The sequence below is a fragment of the Ambystoma mexicanum genome, chromosome 2p, assembly GCF_040938575.1.
Source record: "Ambystoma mexicanum isolate Mex_15411 chromosome 2p, UKY_AmexF1_1, whole genome shotgun sequence".
NCBI lineage: Eukaryota > Metazoa > Chordata > Amphibia > Caudata > Ambystomatidae > Ambystoma > Ambystoma mexicanum.
The window spans coordinates 1,090,792,721-1,090,811,665 of NC_090923.1; the positions used below are offsets into that span (position 1 = coordinate 1,090,792,721).

The window sequence follows — 18,945 nt, forward strand, 5'->3', positions numbered from 1 at the left end:
GGGACCGAGAGGACCGTTTTCCTCTTGGCCTCACGCCGTTGGTAGAGGAAACCTTCCTTCTTCTGTTCCTCGGGGCAGAGCTGGAAAAGCTTGGATGCCCCGACAATCATGGCATGGAATGAGCCAATTTAGTCGGGCACGGAGTCCTGAGGAGGTGGTGAATGAAGGCCCATCCCGTCGGGGCCGTCTCCGTTCCAGTGTCATCCCTTGGATCCGGGGAAGGAGAAGAAGGCTGCGAAGGCCGTGAGGGCTGGAAGGGAGGGGGTGGATGAATTCTCCTCCGCTTGCTTGGAGGGCTTCCTGACGGTCCAGGCTCTGCTGGATCGTCCGTTGGTGGTATGGTGGTATGGGCAACCTTGTCCTTATCTCTGTACATAAGGCCTGGATCGCCATCAAGATAGCTCATGAGTTGTCTTGTGGCTCGGGCACGGCTGCTGCGGGCGGAACGGTTGGGGAGTGGAATAATCCTCCTCCACGGGCTCCTCGTCGGCACCCCCGTCGCTTTCTTCGTCCGCCTCGTCGGGATCCCTCCCGTGGGACCAGACCTCCTCGAACTTCTTGTTCAGGATCTTGGCGACTCCAGCCAGCTCCTCTTCAGAGGCTGTATCTGTGTCCGTGATAGCCAACCCCCCCCCTCTTTTTCCACCCGGGGTTTCATGGGAGTCTTGTCAATGGGCTGAAAAGAGGATTCCCTCTGCGGTGGCAAGGAAACTCTAGGCCCCGAGGTCACCTCCACTGGGGTAGCCTCTACAGGCTTCGCCAGGGCTGCCACAACTCCCTCGATAGAGGCCCTGGCCGGGTGAATCAGGGCCTTCACGACTTTAGGCACGCCTGAGGCCTTCACCTTGGGGGGAGGGTCACTGCCTCGCTCCCCCTCGGCTGCGGGATCGACCGGGGCTTCTCCCCAAGCTTACCCTGGTTCTACGATTTCCTCTTCCCCAAGCCAGAGCGTTGGCTCGTGGTTGATGGCGTCTGTGAAAGTGCGCCCTGCCTGGCAGCAGAGGAGCCCGACCAATCAGCACTCCCGGTGCCCACAGACTTCGGTGCTTTGCCTTTTGTTGGGACCCCGTCGCCGGAGCGCCCTCAAAGTTCTTAGAAGACCGCTCAGACTTCTTCTCACCTACTGCTGGGTTCTTCCCTTCCAGCCAGTTGGTGAGGCGGATACGCCGATCCTTCATAGTCCGTTCCGACATGTTCTTGCAAAATGCACAGTCCTTCTCCACGCGCGTTTGGTCTTCGTGAAGGCAGTAGAGGCATCTGGAATGCTCATCCTCCTTGAAGACATTCTACAATCCACATCCAGGGCAGCTTCTGAACAGCTTGGATCCGGGTGTCGTGTTTCCTTTGTCCTGGGCCATGTCCATGCGGGGTAGGCCTCAAAGATCTTCTGGAATCCTCCAAGAAGGGAAACTCTACGAGAACTTCGCCCTTGAGGGGCGTAGAAAATTCCGAAACGGGTTAACGTTGATCAGAAGAAGAAACGGTGGAGCTTGAGGCTCAATTGACCGAAAAAATTAGATTAAACTCTTTGAAAAATCGCAAAATGCAGTAAAAGCTCGAGAGCTATAGCACGAGGACTCCCAACACTTGAACGTGCGATAAAAATCTGAGGATGGCTGCCAGAGGAGGGGCTTAGGTAGAGGGCAGTCATTGGCTGCAGGCAGTATGACCCAGAGACCAGTGATTGGTTATTAGGAGAAAGACAGTTCAGAAACGAAACAAACTGATTTTTTATTTACCGATGATTCCCAGCCAGACGACGGAGAATGTTCATGAGCATGTGAATCCATGGCAGACCCTATGCTGGAGAACCACAATTTAACTTTTGCACAAATACACATTTCTATAATTATGCCCCCTAATAAAATCGGACACATACATTATATATTTTGTGAGTTATCCTTGCGTCCAATTCCCATCTCTGTAAGAGCTGTCTTTGTCGTTCTGTGGAATTTTGTCCATTTTAATCATAACAGTTTGGCCTAACAATTTCTAATTCAATACATATCTGAGCGATTACTCCTAGAACATGGGTATACAATATCATATTTGCAGCATCATTAGTTTTGCCACAATTAGTCTTTTCCTGTAACTTTGGTTCCTTATGTAGTACAGTGTTCACTAACGTCTCCACAGAAAGGGCATAAAATTAGATTTATAACCACCAATTTTTAAATGTGTCCTCCTTCATGGGGCAAAGTTAAAGGTTTTCAAAACTTAATCACAAATAGGCATTTTAAACAACAGATTTCAGAAGGCGGTTTCAGCAGTTTTTTTCTCTCCTTTCAACAAACAGCTGTCACATTCCTTTGATCAGGGTGGGACGTCCTCTTCCTTGAGAGGGAAGCTCCCGGGTCCTCCCCTGTAGGGATCAGTAGGCGGCCTACCATTGTCCTTTGCTGGGCCCCAGACGAATGCCTAATCAGTTCATTGTTGTCAATATGCAAGAACCTCCAGCATCAATTAAGCCTTCCTGTAGCAGCAAGGTGTTAACATGAAGTGTCATCTTTCCCAGGCTGGGCACTGTCAAATCAGAATTAATTATTTAAGATTGTGCTTTAACTTGAAGTTACCTACATCTTCATTAAAACAGAGAAAATGAGCACAGTTTATAGGTAGATTTTGACATTTAAGAATTAGGCCTTTGCACAAAAACATACTTTTAAAGCAGGCAATTTTTTTGCACTTCATGAAAAAATCACATTTAAACGGAGTCTTTTACATCCGAGTTTCCTTTGCAGCATTCACATCTATTCAGCACCATTTCTGTCCTTGAGTGCTGGAAATTGTCTGCAGTCTGGAAATAAGTATTCAGCCTTTGCTTGGAGTTTTCTCTGCACAGCTGAAATTTATATGTTGCCACTTTTAGCTGCATTTTTCTCATGTAACTAAAAACAAAATGACGGCAGCTAAGAAATGTATTCATGAAAAACCAGTCCAGCAACAGTCAGTGAGGCCCAGTTTCTTCTGAGCCAGCTGGAGGATCTGTGATTTCAGCACACTTAATTTCAATAGTTCACTTGGAAAATGACCGAATTTAGCACCAAAACAGCACTTTTAAAAGGCAGCTTCCCCAACCAATTGCAACCTTCAAAAGGCATTTTCGTTTTTTAGCCCACTTGTGTGGCCTTGCTTCATGTTACATGTAACAGCACCCACTGGCATTCTCCTGCAGCAAGTTCTGTTTTTACCCCAACTTTGACTGTGTGGCAGGGGTGTGCAGTCTTTTGTGATGGTGAACCATGTGCAGTTTTGCAGATTTTTGTATGCACAGGGGTTAGTGCATCTATTTTTGACTGTTTCTTTCCCCATTGGCAAAGGGGTGCCGTGGGGCGCATCGGCATGGGTAAAAATATACCACAGTAAATAACATTACAAGCAGTGGCATCAGTCTTCAGTACTCTAGGACACCATTGGTAAAGACATTCAAATAACTGTTCACATGTAATCCAAGAGAATGTGATGTGCAGTATATCAATATTCACTATTATTAATATGCAACAACTCAATAGTTAATAGACCATGAGGGTTTTGATTCATAGGAAAAATTGCAAACTAAATCACTTATAGCAACACCAAATGTCACCTGATCAGGCAGAGTGAGATTAAATGATTGGCCAATGACTGCCCAAGGATCACACATTTCATTAAAGTTGTGAAACCGTTATTTGGAAACAGGCTGTGATTTAAGCACTGGTCTACATATCTTCACAGTGATAGGTCACATACCCCAGGTCAGGTTTCCAAAAACAAAACAATCCGTTTTCTAGTAATGCCTTGAAAAGTACACAAATCACATAAGAAACCAACCTAACATTGTATACATTGTTACAGAAATAGGGCAAGCAAAAAGACCTGTATAGCTTTATTTTCACCACCCTGAATGCACAATTGCAGTAGCAGCCTGCAAAGGAATGCGTCCCTAAAAACAATATCATTTGGTTTAATAAAAAAGGTATTCACAGTGAAAGAGAATTCAATATAAGGTAACCTGCTGAAGCCATTATTTTACACAGCATGCAGCGCTATACTCTTTCATTTATTATTGCCCAATAATTACACCTTCGAAGGGACAACAGTCCTCACCAAGGCACCCACGTGTTTGGGTCATCAATATCAAATCGGTTTATTGAAATGAGGTTGACGCAAAGCTGAACCTGGGGTTGCTAGGGGAACAGTGGGAAAGGCGCTGTTCTTACCTGTGCTTTTAACAGTCACACAAAAAAGGTGAGCTGGGAAGACTTTGGACAGCTGATCCTGCTTCAGAGGAGAAAGGTCAGGCCTTATTCCTGTGCCGAGCTGGCTGTGCGAGAGACACGGACCATGAAATTGGGGTAGTCCTGAAAAATGCAGGTTGGATGGCCACATTATAGATGCACCCAGCCCTGTTCCCAGACCCTGGGTTTCATCTGGGCTTGTTTAGCTACCAGCTTCGTATAAGGTGAACACGAAGAATTTACACAAAGGGGATTTTCGTCAAACATATGGATCCTTTAAGCCCATTTCAATGCAACCTTATCTAAGTGGCTGCATTTTGTTTCCCTGTTCATTCATCGATTGCAGCCGTGTTAGTGTACAGGTGGGCAGCTAGTGCAAGCACCTGCTCACCTCACAAATGTGCACCCAGTTTACTCCTTTCCCCCCAGTTTCCTTTTTCTCCTATGCAGCATTCTTTTTGCCCGTTCTTTTTTCCTTACCAGCAATTTGCCCACTACTCTCCTACTCTTTCCTGTTCTTTTTTAACACCGTCATCCCCTGTTCTTGCCTCATTCCCTTAATCGTCCTGCCTATTTTTCTCTATTTCTGCCAAATGTTCTTTGTTATGAAGATCCTGCTCTCTTCCTCATTTTGCTGCTATTCGGAAACTCACATGCCTTCCTTCACTAAATGTTTCAATCCCTCGTTTACCCACATCACACACCATTTATCTTTACATTGCTCCACCTCTACTCCCCATTCCTCCCTCAATTGCCTCCCTTTATCCTGCCCTCACTCACTCACTCACTCTCCATTTCTCACTGACTCTTTAGACCTCCATTATTCCCCATTCTCCTAACACTCCTGAACCCCGTTCTCCATTTCCCCTCCCTTTATTCCTCTTTAACCTGCATTTCCCGTCACTCTTGTGCCTTGGTAATTATTGCCTCATTCTCCAACCCTCATTCATTCTCTGTACCCATTCACCCTTTTACCCTCACCCTTCAATTTCCATATCTCCTGCCTTCCCTCACCCTCAATCTCACTCACGCTTCTGCCTCCTTCATTCTCCACTCTCCTGTCCTATCTGTGTTCATGTTACCTGCTCTATCTTGGCTTTTCTCCCTCACGATCCTGTCCTATTCCCTCTCCATTTTCATTCACTGCCCTACAGCTGGGCCCAATGAAGCTGGAGGAGATATGGAGGTGCTGGTTGGAGTTAAGGGCTCTTTAAAATGCCATGAGCAGCACGCACCAATGAAGGTAACCCCTGGTATGTTTTGAGATTAAATGGTGAAGTGTCACTGAACATCACAGATTTAAAGGAGTTCCAGTGTGTGGGGTAAGAACACTGGGGACATGCACAAAATGGTTGTACATGATGTAGAAATTAACACGTGATATCACTTCCTGTAGTCTCCCTTCCCATTGCCTATTTTATTGACCATTGCCTTGAACCCTATCATTTCCAAAATTAGCTTCAGGCTTGATCATTCAATATTACCACCATTGACAAGACAGCAAAACCGGATGAGGAGGCCCAGCTGCCTTTAACTTTTTTTGTGTTTGGGATGTCTGACTAGCTAATCATTGTGCAACTCTGCCCACTCTAGGCTTCGCCTCCATGGCCCACCAACCTGGGGCCTTCTGTCATTTTTGCCCACAAGGCACTTAGCAACAAGGCTGATGGCAGTGGCATATTTAAGGCAAACTGCACTATTCCCCCCACCCCTCCGGCCCCCCAAACTCTTCCCATTCATTTTTCTCATAAATTTGGCAAGAAACACGCCCCGTACTGTGCAAAGGTAAAAACGGTATCACTATGTGTATTAACTATGCTTTCCTGATTGGTTTGCAGTGCCTCGAATGAACACCACAGTGAACGGCCTCCAGTGTCCATCTTGCTTCACAAGGAATCATGTGTTATGCAATGCCACACACACCACTCACTGCACGGGACAGGAGAACAGGTGCATCCAGTTTGTTGGAAAGATGAAAACCGGTAAATTATCAGACAAGATTCTATTGAAGAATAAGACGCGATATGAAGGTTGTGCTGGACGTTATGACAAACATGCTCCAAAGCAGGCCACATGCCGATTCCATCTTAGTAGAGCAGTGTGAAAATTGAAAAAATGGAAAGGGGGAAATCACACAGGGCCTGGGGTGGGGGTGGATTTTGGAGAAGTGGTCGAGTTCCAAAGAGGCGGCAGAGCTAGCAGGTGATCCCCGCTCAAAAGAAATGTTCAAAATACTGGTTTAAAAATTGTGCAATTTCTTTCATGCTGCTTTTTTCCAAACTGTACATCAATGTTAATGTTACAGGTATTTGTATCACATACCGTCACAACCGGAGTGGTCCCCAGGCGCTCTGGCAGATCTGAAAAGGAGGTGAGGGAGAAGGGGTGTTTGGGGGATTGGTAGGGTGTAGTGAGGATAGGATAGGGATGAGTTGCGATTTCCTGTTGGCAGCTTGAGTTTGGTTTGCACTGCTCGCTGAAGTGTGGTTTTCTGGTTGATTTGACTTCCCATGTGCTGTTGCGAGGGATTGTGTTTTTACTTTTTCCACTGTTAAATAAATTTTGGGTGAACCACTGCTATGGAAGTGTCATTGCCACTTTAAAAAATGCTTTGCGATCCCATCACCAGAAAAATAACCTGAGAGATGAGATTTTCAAATAATTACGCTGGTAAAGTATTAAAGGTGCTCACCTTTAGAACACAGCAATCTAGTGCAATATTCGCTGGACAAGAAAATCCAAATACGAGACGTGCTATGATGATAATTTTATGTGCTCTTGTGGATAAGCGTCAACACTGGGAACGCCCTGTCCTTATCTTGAGCCAAAGACACATTGCGGCGATCAAACAAACGTGCAAATTTCAGTGAAAATCCCCCCCACCCCAATTATACAGTATGGGATCATCCTTCTGTACTAAAGGCATTGCCCAAGCTGCAGCATCCCCGGACAAGTACAAGATAACAAATGTCGTCAGAGCTTGGGCAGACTCAAATGCTGTAGGCTTCCGCAATAAATTTAGATTACACTGGGTTAAAAAGGTAGCAAACTTTCGAGCATCCCTGAGAAAACCATTCTGGCGCTGCCAGCAGAACCCCTAAATGTTGTTGCAACACCACTGTACTTGATCGACCTGATGACCCAGAGGTAGAAGCCGCTGCAGAATCTCCCTGTAGTGGCGTACCTTGAGCCGTTTCACGTCTTCAGCATCACTTTCCTGCTGCATTCCATCATTTTGCAGCATTGGTACTTTGCTTCAGATTTATTAGGTTGTGCATCTTATACCTTTGTGCACGTGTGATTTGGGAGGCTATTTGTGTTGCCTGAACTGTGTGGCTGAGAGATGAAGCACTCACGTTTGCGCATGGTCCTCTGCCTGCAAACTACACTACCCAGAATCCTCTGCTATTTATATTTAGTTCAGGCGCTTCAGCAAGGCTCTATATTGTTGGATTCCATCACATCCACTGGACTCAAACAATGGATTACAACACCTACTCAAAAGAGCGTTCATACCTTAGACTGGCTCTTCTCGCAGAATCTAGACATTTCTCAATTAACAGTGGTCCCATGTGTAAGGTCCAATGAAGCTCTTATACAGGCTAGAATTACATTACCTAATCCACCACATAGGATAAGTTAATTGCCTCGTATTCGTAAACTTGCTAGGAACCTTAGAAACATCACTGCTGCTAATTTGTCCACATTATTGTTCTCCAATCTGCGGTCTCTTGAAAGTTTCTCCAATTCCTCCTGTTTGTTGGAACATCTTACCATATCTATTAAGGAAACAATTGATGAACTTGACCCTATGAAAACTAAACTGATGAAACCCGAAACTAACCAGAACACCTGGTTTTTGGAGATATCGCCTCCAGACAAACCAAAAGGGCACTTGAAAGAACTTGATGCAAGAATCCTAATGAATCCAATCTCTTATAATAATCACCTTACATGTCTGCACAGACTGCTTATATATGCTATCAGCTAAAGCTACCTACTATAATAAAGAATAATCAATGCCCAGTCTAACGTGGGAGAGGTTTTCTAAATCCTAGCTGAATTCCATGACCCCCAGCCACTAATAGTGATCTCATTTAAAACTCAGCTTGGTGCCAAGAAGTTCACAACTGCTTCATATCTAAAATTACAGCCCATAAAGAAAATATCAAAAACACTAACGCTTCGGACTCTGCTTCACCGGAACACACATCAAACATCCCCACTAATACTGTTAACAACCGTCCATCTTTTTCCTTCAGTCATTACTCGGAAGAAGAAGTGCGAAAAGCTGTTCAAGACCATAAAGCCACTTCATGCCCAGGAGATGACAGCCCCACTAACATCTTTAAAGAGTCACTGGATTTACTTCTTCCATGGCTCACCAAGTTAATCAACTTATCCTTTGATAAGGGTTCTGTTCCATCCTCCTTAAAAGCTGCCTGGGTAACACCAATGTTGAAAAAAGACCATCTGGATCCATTGATTACAGATAATGGATAGATAATTATAGGCCGAGAACCAATGTGCCTTTTATTCTTAAAATCTTAGACAAATTGGCTTACATTCAATTTATAGCACATGTGGAGGAACATAACATCTTAGGTACACGACAGTCTGGCTATCGAGCACAGCATGGTACAGAAACTGACATGCTTGACCTTAAGTCCACTCTGGCTGGCATGGCAGATAAAGGTCTTCCTGCATTGCTGATGCTCTGAGACCTCTCCACAGCCTTCGATCTTGTTGATCACGATCTACTAGTGACTAGGCTCGTAGAGGTCGCCAACTGTTCCACTTTAGCATCCAATTGGATTGCTTCTTTTTTGGGACCTCGCACTGTTTGGGTTTGTGTTGGGAAAGACCATTCTTCCCCTATCACACACACCTGCGGCGTTCCTCAGGGCTCTTGCTTATCACTGCTCCTATTTAACATATACATCCGGACTTTGCTTGATTTGTTGAACAACCTGGGAATCCAATATACCAACTACGCTGATGATACCCAGGTTTTACTTACTTTATAAGCAGGACCTCTGTGCTCTTAATACCATCTACAACGCCATACAGAATTGGATTGCCTGTAACTCTCTGGCCCTCAATTGTAAGAAGACGGTTTTCAGTGGCAACAGTCATTCGTTCAGTCGTAGTAAGTTAACATCTGATTATTTAAGTTTTCTGATCGCGGGTCACAGTATTTCGGTCTCCAAGACGGTGAAAACCTTGGGAGTAGTCCTCGATGAACTGTCCATGAGGCCCCATGCACCTCACATTCAGTCTGCATGTGGTTTCATCAACAAGCATATACAATATATTCGCCCCTTTATCATCAATGAAAATTGCGCTCTGCTTGCCACCGCTTTTATCAATTCCAGGCTGGATTATTGCAATAGTCTGTTGGCCGGTACCACCACTTTTAACATTAGAGCTCTTCCGGTCACGCAGAATAATGCTGTAGACACTCATTTCGAGCTCCTTATCGTACACATAACTCCACATTTAGGAGAGCCTTACACTGGCTTCCAGTGAAACAAAGAATCTCACAAAGTCCTTACATTGGCTCACAAGTGTTTTTTCCGTTCATTTCCAGCATACTTATTGATCGTACCAAAAGTAACATGTCCACCAGAAATCTTCGATCATCTGCAGCACCTACCCTTATCCAATCTAGATTTAAACTGGTGCGTTCTGGCGGCACAAGTTTTGACGTCCAAGCTCTGCTTCTCTGGAACTCTCTTCCTGTTTCCATATGCCTTAACAATTGTTCTTCATTTTAAAAAGCAATTAAGACTCATCGTTTTAACCTTAGCCCTGATTGAGTTCTCCTGCCTGGTCTGATCTATTTGCTCATTGTGTGTCTTGTCTTGGTTCATGTGCTTTGAGGCCTACGGGCATGAGGCGCGGTACAAAAATTAAAATAAATAAAATAAATTAACCCACCAACTAACCTGCATCTTCAAAGTGGCGGTCTCCTGTCGAGACTGGACCAATTCTGCTTGAATATCTTGAAGTGTCTTGAGCACCTCAGTTAAGGGTGGAGGGGACTCCATATGGCTTAGGTGGCATTATTTTTCCCACTTCGAGGGTTGGTGATTATGTCACACACCTGGAGTATCTCACAACTCCTTCCTGACCACGGAAGCCAAATGCAGTTGACCCCTCTCACCTTGGTTGGCACTGGCTCCTGAATAGTATTCACCGGGAACCACGAGGCAGCCAATGGGTGGGGGGGGGTCAGGGGGGAGGGTTAGGGAGAAGTTGTGGATAGGTAGGGGGTGTTAAGATAACCAGAAAGAGGGTTAGGGTTTCTTGAATTGGATAGGTACAGGGAGTAAGGGGGGAAACATACATGTTAAAAAACACATCAAGGTAACAAACTTCCTTAATTCGCGAGTTACTAGATCACCTGAAAACCTACTACCAGTGCAACATCCTTGTTTTAAACATTGCCTCCTAGGACCCCTAGCTCAAAGAGTCATGTCTTGTTTCATGCTGTGTTGCAATTGCTGCTCAGGAGATATCTCTGAGCACTCATATGCTTGTTATTCGCTTGTTTAGGGAATAAGCAGTACATTCAATATGGTGCATAACATATCAGCAGCATGCCAATTGGTCTTCAGGGTACCCCTTTTCACTGCTGCCAGTGAGTGCACCTGTGGCCAGTAAGGTGGTAGAACATGCCCCGACAAGAGAAAATATCCCCAACCCCTCAAACGTTCGTATTCCCTCAATCTGCACCCTCAGTGGCTCAAGGATTAGGGTTCATGAAGACTTACCGTTTCGTTCAGAAACGTCCGTGACAGCAAACAATAGATCATACTTCCACTCTCCGTGACTTTCACTCATGAATTCGTAAGAATACAACGTTGTTAAGCAGTAAGCATGTAGCGTCATACACACAATGCACAGCCTCCCCTGTTCCTTCCAACACCCCGCATACACTTATCTGAGGCCTGGGGAGGGTCCCGACGACACCTCCCCAGGCAATCCAGTTCCCGCGATGAAGGGCCCAGTATTGTGTCGTGTTCTGTGCCCCCCACCCCCGTGAGGGGCTCCGAGGGCTCCAAACAGGATCTGCTCCTTCCTTCTCACCCCCGTGGGCCCGGGTCTGCCAGCTCACCGGCCTGTTCTCCTCCGGTCCATGCCTGCTCGCCATCAATCACCAACAAGCCGCACGGGCTGAGGAGTTTAAATAGCATGCGACGCCACACACACAATCCCCCCCCCCCCCATGTTCTCATGGGAATTGTAGTTTCTGGGCTCTTAGCCCACAACCAGGCTCACTGTGCTCCCAACAAGCCCCTTTTACCTCACATAAACCCACGGATAAAAACTCCTTGTTGCAATACACGAGCCACCATATAAAACATCTACGGGACAACCTGCCGTTTGGGCAATTCCTGCGTTTGAGAGGCTCTATTGGAAAAGACCGAAAAAACTGCCATGAAAAAAATTGATATACGTTTCTAATTGCACAAATTTGAGTTTTAAGCTACGGAACATAATATTTAAACAAAGTATTTGACAAAAAGGGAAACAAAGAAGAACGACCGCTTTTTGCTTACTGCAAGAGTACCTCCATTGGTAACCTGGTTAGCAGAAGTAGGCTTGGAAAAACAAAAGGGAATAACACTTCATAAAGGATATAGGGGTTGGATCGAATTAAAGGACACTTTCCATGTGGAAAATATGGGGTATGCAAACATACCAAATAATCCAAAACAGTTGAGATTGGTTTGACCGAACCATGGATACAAAATGGTTTCACAAACTGCAACTCAGAACATGTGGTTTACATGATCACTTGCCTGTGTGGACTTCACTATAAAAGGAAGACCAACAGAAAAGTCAAAGTTTACACCATGGAACATCGAAGTTGTCCTAAAAATGAAATAGAGCTTGCCCCATTAGTCAAACACTTCATGGAGAAAAAACATAAATGGGACTATTTTTCATGGACAATTCTGCCACAATTTCAAGGTATGAAAATAAGTGCAAAGGATAAGAGGTCAGATGGAACCCAGGTTATTTTCCGTTTCCCTCTGATAGAGGGTTGTCCGCGCCTCTGTCAAACATTAGTGCTAGTATGGTGTTTTTACCCCTCCCCCCTGGGGTGGATTCTGTTCTGCCAAAATACTTCTTTCCCTCCTCTTCCTTCGTCTAGGTGTTCCTTCTCACAGTCTCTCTCTAATCTCCTCCTCAGCTCTAGTCTCTCTACCTCAGAACTACTTGGGATCCATATCGTAACATTTGCCTTTTCTTTTATTATGCTCACTCTCTGGGTGACTGTGTTAAAGAGTGCCACATTGTGTCCTCCTGCCTTTAACCCAGGTAAAATCTTGCTAACCTCTGGCAGGGTCTTACTTGAGCCTTGGCACTATGGGCCAAAGCTATATAAATGGGACCTGCCATTTCAAAATCACGAGGCCTAGCCATGTCAGCCTTCCAGCCATCAACGTTATGTTTCGATGAAGTCACCCCGAGTGGGAAGAGTATGCTCAGATATGGGTCCTGAGCTTGCCATGCCTAGGGACCCAAGCTACACCTCATGGACGATGACCAATCAGCCTGAAACATGTCTGGTGTGGCTTCTGGTATCCTGTTTGGGCTGGACTGCACCTTTTATTATTTATTTATTTATTTGGGAAGGGACCAAGCATGATTCACATAAGGTCTCTCCTTCTATAATGGTCAGGAAGGCTGAAAATCCATGGTGTGGAGAGTTGCCCAGAGCAGTGCGGAGGATACAATACGATTAATTCAAAACCATGCAGCCATCAACATTTTTTTTGTTCACGTCATAGTGACCATATGGCTCCTGCATAGTACATGTGGACACCTAGCTGCCCAGCTTATCACCTCTCGCACCACTCCACTATTCTGTCGAACTCAGATGTGTTTGGGGGTGTGTGTGTGTGTGTGTGTGGTTCACTTTGCTGACCATGTAAGATGTGCCATATGGGGGTTTTCCTCTGCTACATGGTGAACTGTGTGAGCCTCTATTCACTTAGGTGCTGTTATCAGGACAGAAAGCTGCGATCCCACATTACATACGAGGCTATGGATCGTAGGTAGGCCCTGGGGGAGACACCCTATACAGCCTCCAGTGCCAATATCACAGAGATGGTCCCTAGCCTCTTATCAGTTACTTAATCACAGTGACTAGTATTATATTCTTCCAAAGGACTAGAAGGGCGTATGTAGTGATTTTTCCATATAACCAGGTTATATGTTCAAATAACCATGTTCTTGCAATGACAACTGATTTACAGATGTCATTCCTATCCTGTCCAACAACCTAGGGCATTATTGAAAATTAAGAGTATAATGGGGGAATCTGATATTTGAAAGTAAATCATCATGACATCAACTTCTCTCTCTGTTTGCAGATTCTGGAACTTTCCATATGGCTTTCAAAGGCTGTGCCACACAGAGTACTTGCCGAGCTGGGATGGAGGCGCTTTATCCAGAGGCTTCAATGACAGTGAGACAATTCCAATGCATCAGCAGCAATCTAAAACCTCCAGGATCTACAGCTCTGCCCATCAATGCAACCAGTGTCCATGTACACTCATCTACAACTGTCAGCCTTTCAGCTATCACTAATTTGTCACCAAGCAGCACAACAAACCACTCTAATGTACCCTTATCTACAGCTAGCAGCACTGCCACCAAACCTAATGTAACTTTATCTAGTTATACAAGCACTTTTGCCAACCCCAATGCAAGCTTCGCTGTAACTAGTGAATTTATCACTCACCCAAACGTAACCTTGTATACATTGAGCTACACTGCCAATAATCCTAATGTAACATCTACCTCAAGCAGCACCATCAGCAGCACCAATCTAACTTTGCCAATAGCCAGCAGAACTGCCATCTATCCTAATGTGACCCTTTATAAAACTAGCAGCAGTTCTCCCAACCCTAAGACATATGCATTTAGAAGTCCTACCATAGGGCCCAATGTAACCTCAGCTAACATTACTTTCAACAACCCCTATGTAACCCTCACACCAGGCAACAATTTCACCAACCTTAATGTCACCTCTACAGTTAGCAGCATCTCATATTCTATGACTTTTACACCATCTAGCAACACCAAAACCAATGCATCCTTGTCTACAGTAAGCAACGTAGTTAGCAACTCTAATGTGACCCTATCTACAAATAGTTCTTTCATTTACTCTAATGTAACCTTTTCTACAGTCAGCAGTACTGCCGACACCACCAATGTAACCTTACCTACTGCTGGCAGCAGTGTGTCCAACCCTATTGTAATAGATTCTGCAGCTACAGCTAGCAGCAATATCACTTACTCTACCGTAAACTTATCTATAGCTAGTAACACCAGTAACCCCAATGGACCTTTATTTACAACTCAGAACAAAAATGTCACATTTCCGATCAGTAGAGGAACTATTGCTCATACTAATGAGACCTCATATATCATTAGAAGTCCTGCCTTCCACCTTAATGTAACCTCCTCTAACAGCACTGCCAACAACTCTAATGTAAGCATACCTACATCTAGGAGTACTTTTACCACCTCTAATGTTTCCTCGTCCACAGTTAGCAGCAGTCTGGTCATTTACCTTAATGTAACCCCAGCAAACTCCACTATACTCCACTCTAATGTAAACTTACCTACAGCTAGTAACAACACCAACCCTAATTTAACCTCGTCTACAGCAAACATTAGTGTTACCAACCCTAATGTAACGTTTTCTCCAGCAAGCAGCATCATCATCACCAAGCCTAATGCAACATGGTCTACAGCTAGCAGCCCTACCACCAATCCCAACCTAATCTTGGCTACAGCTAGCAGCACTGTTACCAACCCTAATGCAACCTCATTTGCAGTTAGCAGTCCCATCATCTACCCCAATATAACCTCAGTATACAGCATTATCAACAATCCTAATGGAACCTTGCCTACAGTTGGCATCTCTGTCTCCAACCAATATATAACACTGTCTAAAGCTAGCAGCACTGTTAACGACAACAATGTAACCTATTCTCCAGCAAACAGCACTATCAACAATATTTATATAACCACATCTACAGCTGGCAGCACCGTTTCCAACCCTAGTGTAACCTTTTCTCCAGCAAGCAGCACTAACACCAATTCCAACCTAATCCAGGCTACAGCTAGCAGCACTGTTGCCAACCTTAACACAACCACAATTACAATTGGCTTAGCAAGCAGAACTATCACCAACATGGATGGAATGTTATCAACTGACAGCACAGTCTCCAACCCCAATGTAACCTTACCTACAGGTGGAAGCGCTGTTTCAAACCACAATGCAACCTTTTCTCCATCAAGCAGCATCGTCATTAACCCTATTATAACCTATTCTTCAACTACAAACACTACCACCAATCCTAACCTAATATGGGCCACAGCTAGCAGCACTGTTGCCAACCCTGATGCAACCTCATTTACAGTTCACCGTCCGATCATGTACCCCAATATAACCTCTACAGACAGCACTGTCATCCACATGAATGGAACCTTATCAACTGGTAGAACAGTCTCAAACCTTAATGTTTCCTTTTCTCCAACAAGCAGCGCCATCATCCACTCTAATGTGACTTTCTCTACAGGTAGTAGTACTGCCACTAATGCCAACCTAATCTTGGCTACAGTTAGTAGCACTGTTACCAGCTCTAATGCAACCTCATTTACAGTTAGCCGTCCTATCATGTACCCTAATATAACATCCGCAAACACTTTCATCAACACAAATGGAACCGTATCACCTAGCAGCACCATCTTCAACCTTAATGTAACCTTGTCTACATCCAGCAGCAGTGTTACCAATCCTAATGCAACCTCATTTACTGTTAGCAGTCCCATCATCTACCCTAATATAACCTCAGTCTATAGCACCCTCACCAGCTCTAATGGAACCTTATCAACAGCTAGCATCACTGTAACTAACACCAATGTGACATTATCTGCAACTAACAGTATGATCACCAACCCTATTGTAAACGTGCCTACAGCCAACAGCACTGGAATCAAACCAAATGGGACCACATCTACACTCATCAGTCCTGCCATCCAGCCTAATGAGACCTCAGGTAACAGCATTGTCACTGACTCCAAGTTAAACTTCTCTTTAGCTAGCAGCACTGTCACCAACACCAAAGTAACCCTGTCAACACCTAGTAGTGCTGCGTACCCTAATGTAAATTCATCTACAGTTGGCAGTCCTGCCATCTACCCTAATGTAAACTCTGCCAACAGCACTGTCACCAACCTTGCTATAACCTCAACTAGAACCATTACCAACCCTACTCCTCTCTCAGTGATTAGTAGTCCTGCTATGCGCCCTAATGTAACCTCAGTTAATAGCCCTGTCACCAGCACCAACGTAACCATGTTCACAGCTAGTAGTTCTATTCCCAACTTTAATGCGACTATATCTACAGTTGGCAGTCCTGCCATCCACCCTAACATAACATCAGCTAATAGCACTGTTGCAAACACTAATAAAACCTTAACAGCTGGCAGTATTGGCACCAACGTAACCTTATCTATAGCTAGCAACACCATCACCACCACTAATGTTACCCTCTCTGCATTTAATCACACTGTTACCACCCCTAATGTGACCATATATACAGTTAGCAGACCAGTCATCTACTCACCAAATCGCACTATTGACTCCTCTCGTGTAACCATATCTAAAACTGGAACCACTGCCACTAACCCCAACATAACCATCTCTAGAGCTAGCAGCAAAGTCACCAACATCAATGAAATGTTATCTATAGCTAGAAGCGCCATCACCAACCCTAATGTAACTTCAACTACTGTTAGCAGGCCTATCATTTATAGCAACTTAACCTCAATAAATCGCACTATGACAAACTCTAATGTGACATTACACGTGGGTCACAACACAATCACCATACCCAATATAATCTCATCTGCAGCTAGTAGCACCCTCACAAACTCCAATGTAACCTTGTCTACAGCTAGCAACACTATCATCAACGTTACTATAACATTACGCACAGCTAACACAATCAGCCACAGTGCCAGCCCTAACGGAGTAGCTCCCAACATCAGCATCACACCAACCAAGCAAACTCCCTCATTCACAACAAGTGATGGCACCCGGCTTCTACATAGTTTGTTCCTTCCAACTCTTGTTTGGCATGTGCTGGGGTTCATAGTCTAATTTCTTATTGTTTGCATGGTTACAAAAAATTTAACAGTCAACGCAACATCCCGAAACAAGTCCACCAAGAAGATTCTAGCAGTTCTTTCCCAAGATGCCTCAGAGCTCTGCACCAACTGACGCAGATCACCCACAAATTTCTTACCAATCAAAATCATATAGGGCCAGGAGGATAGCTTAGGGGCAACGTGTTCACCTTGGAAGCAAGACGACGCGGACAAACACAGGTACGTCCCCCGAATCCGCGCTTAGAAACCGCTGGGTATTAAGCATGTTATAAATAACTAATTACATTACAACATATACACAGAAGGGGCATGCACACGAGATGAGGACAGAACCTACCACGACTCAAAAGCTGAATATGCCCCAACTGTCAGAATGCGCACCAAACCAAAGTGATAGTAACTAGAGCAGATCATACTTCTAAAAATAACCTTCAGGCAGAACTCGGACACCACCTAAAAGCTTTACCATTTGATGCTATACAGCATATTAGCTGTTCGGCAGGACAGGAGACAACATGCTCCGACGTGTTGCCTTGTTCTCAAGATGCCCATTATTCCGACATATTTTGGGTATCAGTACTTTAGAGATTCAGCCCATGCCCTCTATCCCAACTTAAGGTAGACTAATTGATCTAAACCAGGAAATAAATGCTAGAAATAACTCTAAATGAAGGGGAACAAACGACTGAAGCGAACATAAAAAGGTTTCCTATTATTGTCAATCGACTGCTGTATATTATTTATGTTTAACTCTTTGAATTCCATTGTACAGCCATGATGCCCTGAGCAGGGTATGGATTGCACTTTTTAAACATGCGAAATAAATAAAGCATGCAGTTGCGCTGGTGTTTATAATTTGTATTGGTTAAAGTAGGTGTTGAAATGGAAATAATTGCTTGGAACCAATTATATGACAGTGCATCCTTAACCCCCACCACCAACGGCAATGTGATTCTCTTTATGAAGGAAACATGCCAATTAGAAATGCTGCTAGAGATGCTATGACTGACCCATTCATTCGCTTTTAGTGTTACCTTGTCATTTATAAGCTGGTCCATCAAGCACTGAAAACGTGGAGGCACTCCTCAACTAAGCACCGACTACTTCTGCAAAATGCCCCACTCTCCATTCCAAAAACGGTCTTTGTAGGATTGATGCGGATCTTCAGGAATTGCTGTGGAGCAGCAAACAACCAAGCATAGCCCTGCCAAAACTGCAATGCTCGGTGGGGGGTGTGGGAGGGAGGGAGGGATAGGTTTATCCAACCTCCAGCAGTATAATTGGGCCGCACAGTTAAGAGTTAGGAGTGCCGAATGATTGGCTGCATGGAGACCCTAGAATACCCACTAACAATGAAAAGAGGGATGAGGGAAGTCACCTATACAAGTGCTCTACGGGAGTTGAAAGGGGAAAGCAACCCTCACTCAAATGATACAACATACCCAGCAGGTGGGGATTGAAGCACACAATTATTTGGCATGGGTGGGGCAGGAGCTGGGGCTGACCGAGGTTCAGCCCCTCTGGA

At 44.7% G+C, this 18,945-nt stretch overlaps 1 protein-coding gene across 7 annotated transcripts in view; it reads left to right on the plus strand.

Moving 5' to 3' along the window:
- LOC138567144 (mucin-2-like) overlaps positions 1-18,261 on the plus strand; it is a 497,812-nt gene extending 479,551 nt beyond the window's left edge. For 6 of the 7 annotated variants that reach the window (XM_069645075.1, XM_069645077.1, XM_069645071.1 and 3 more), the window contains 2 exons: positions 6,056-6,199; positions 13,607-18,261. In XM_069645075.1, coding sequence (XP_069501176.1) covers positions 6,056-6,199; positions 13,607-17,412 — 3,950 coding nt within the window. In that variant the 3' untranslated portion in view covers positions 17,413-18,261. The remainder of the gene's footprint in view (positions 1-6,055; positions 6,200-13,606) is intronic. The other variant, XM_069645072.1, reaches the window with a different exon arrangement.
- The last annotated feature ends 684 nt before the right edge of the window (positions 18,262-18,945 follow it).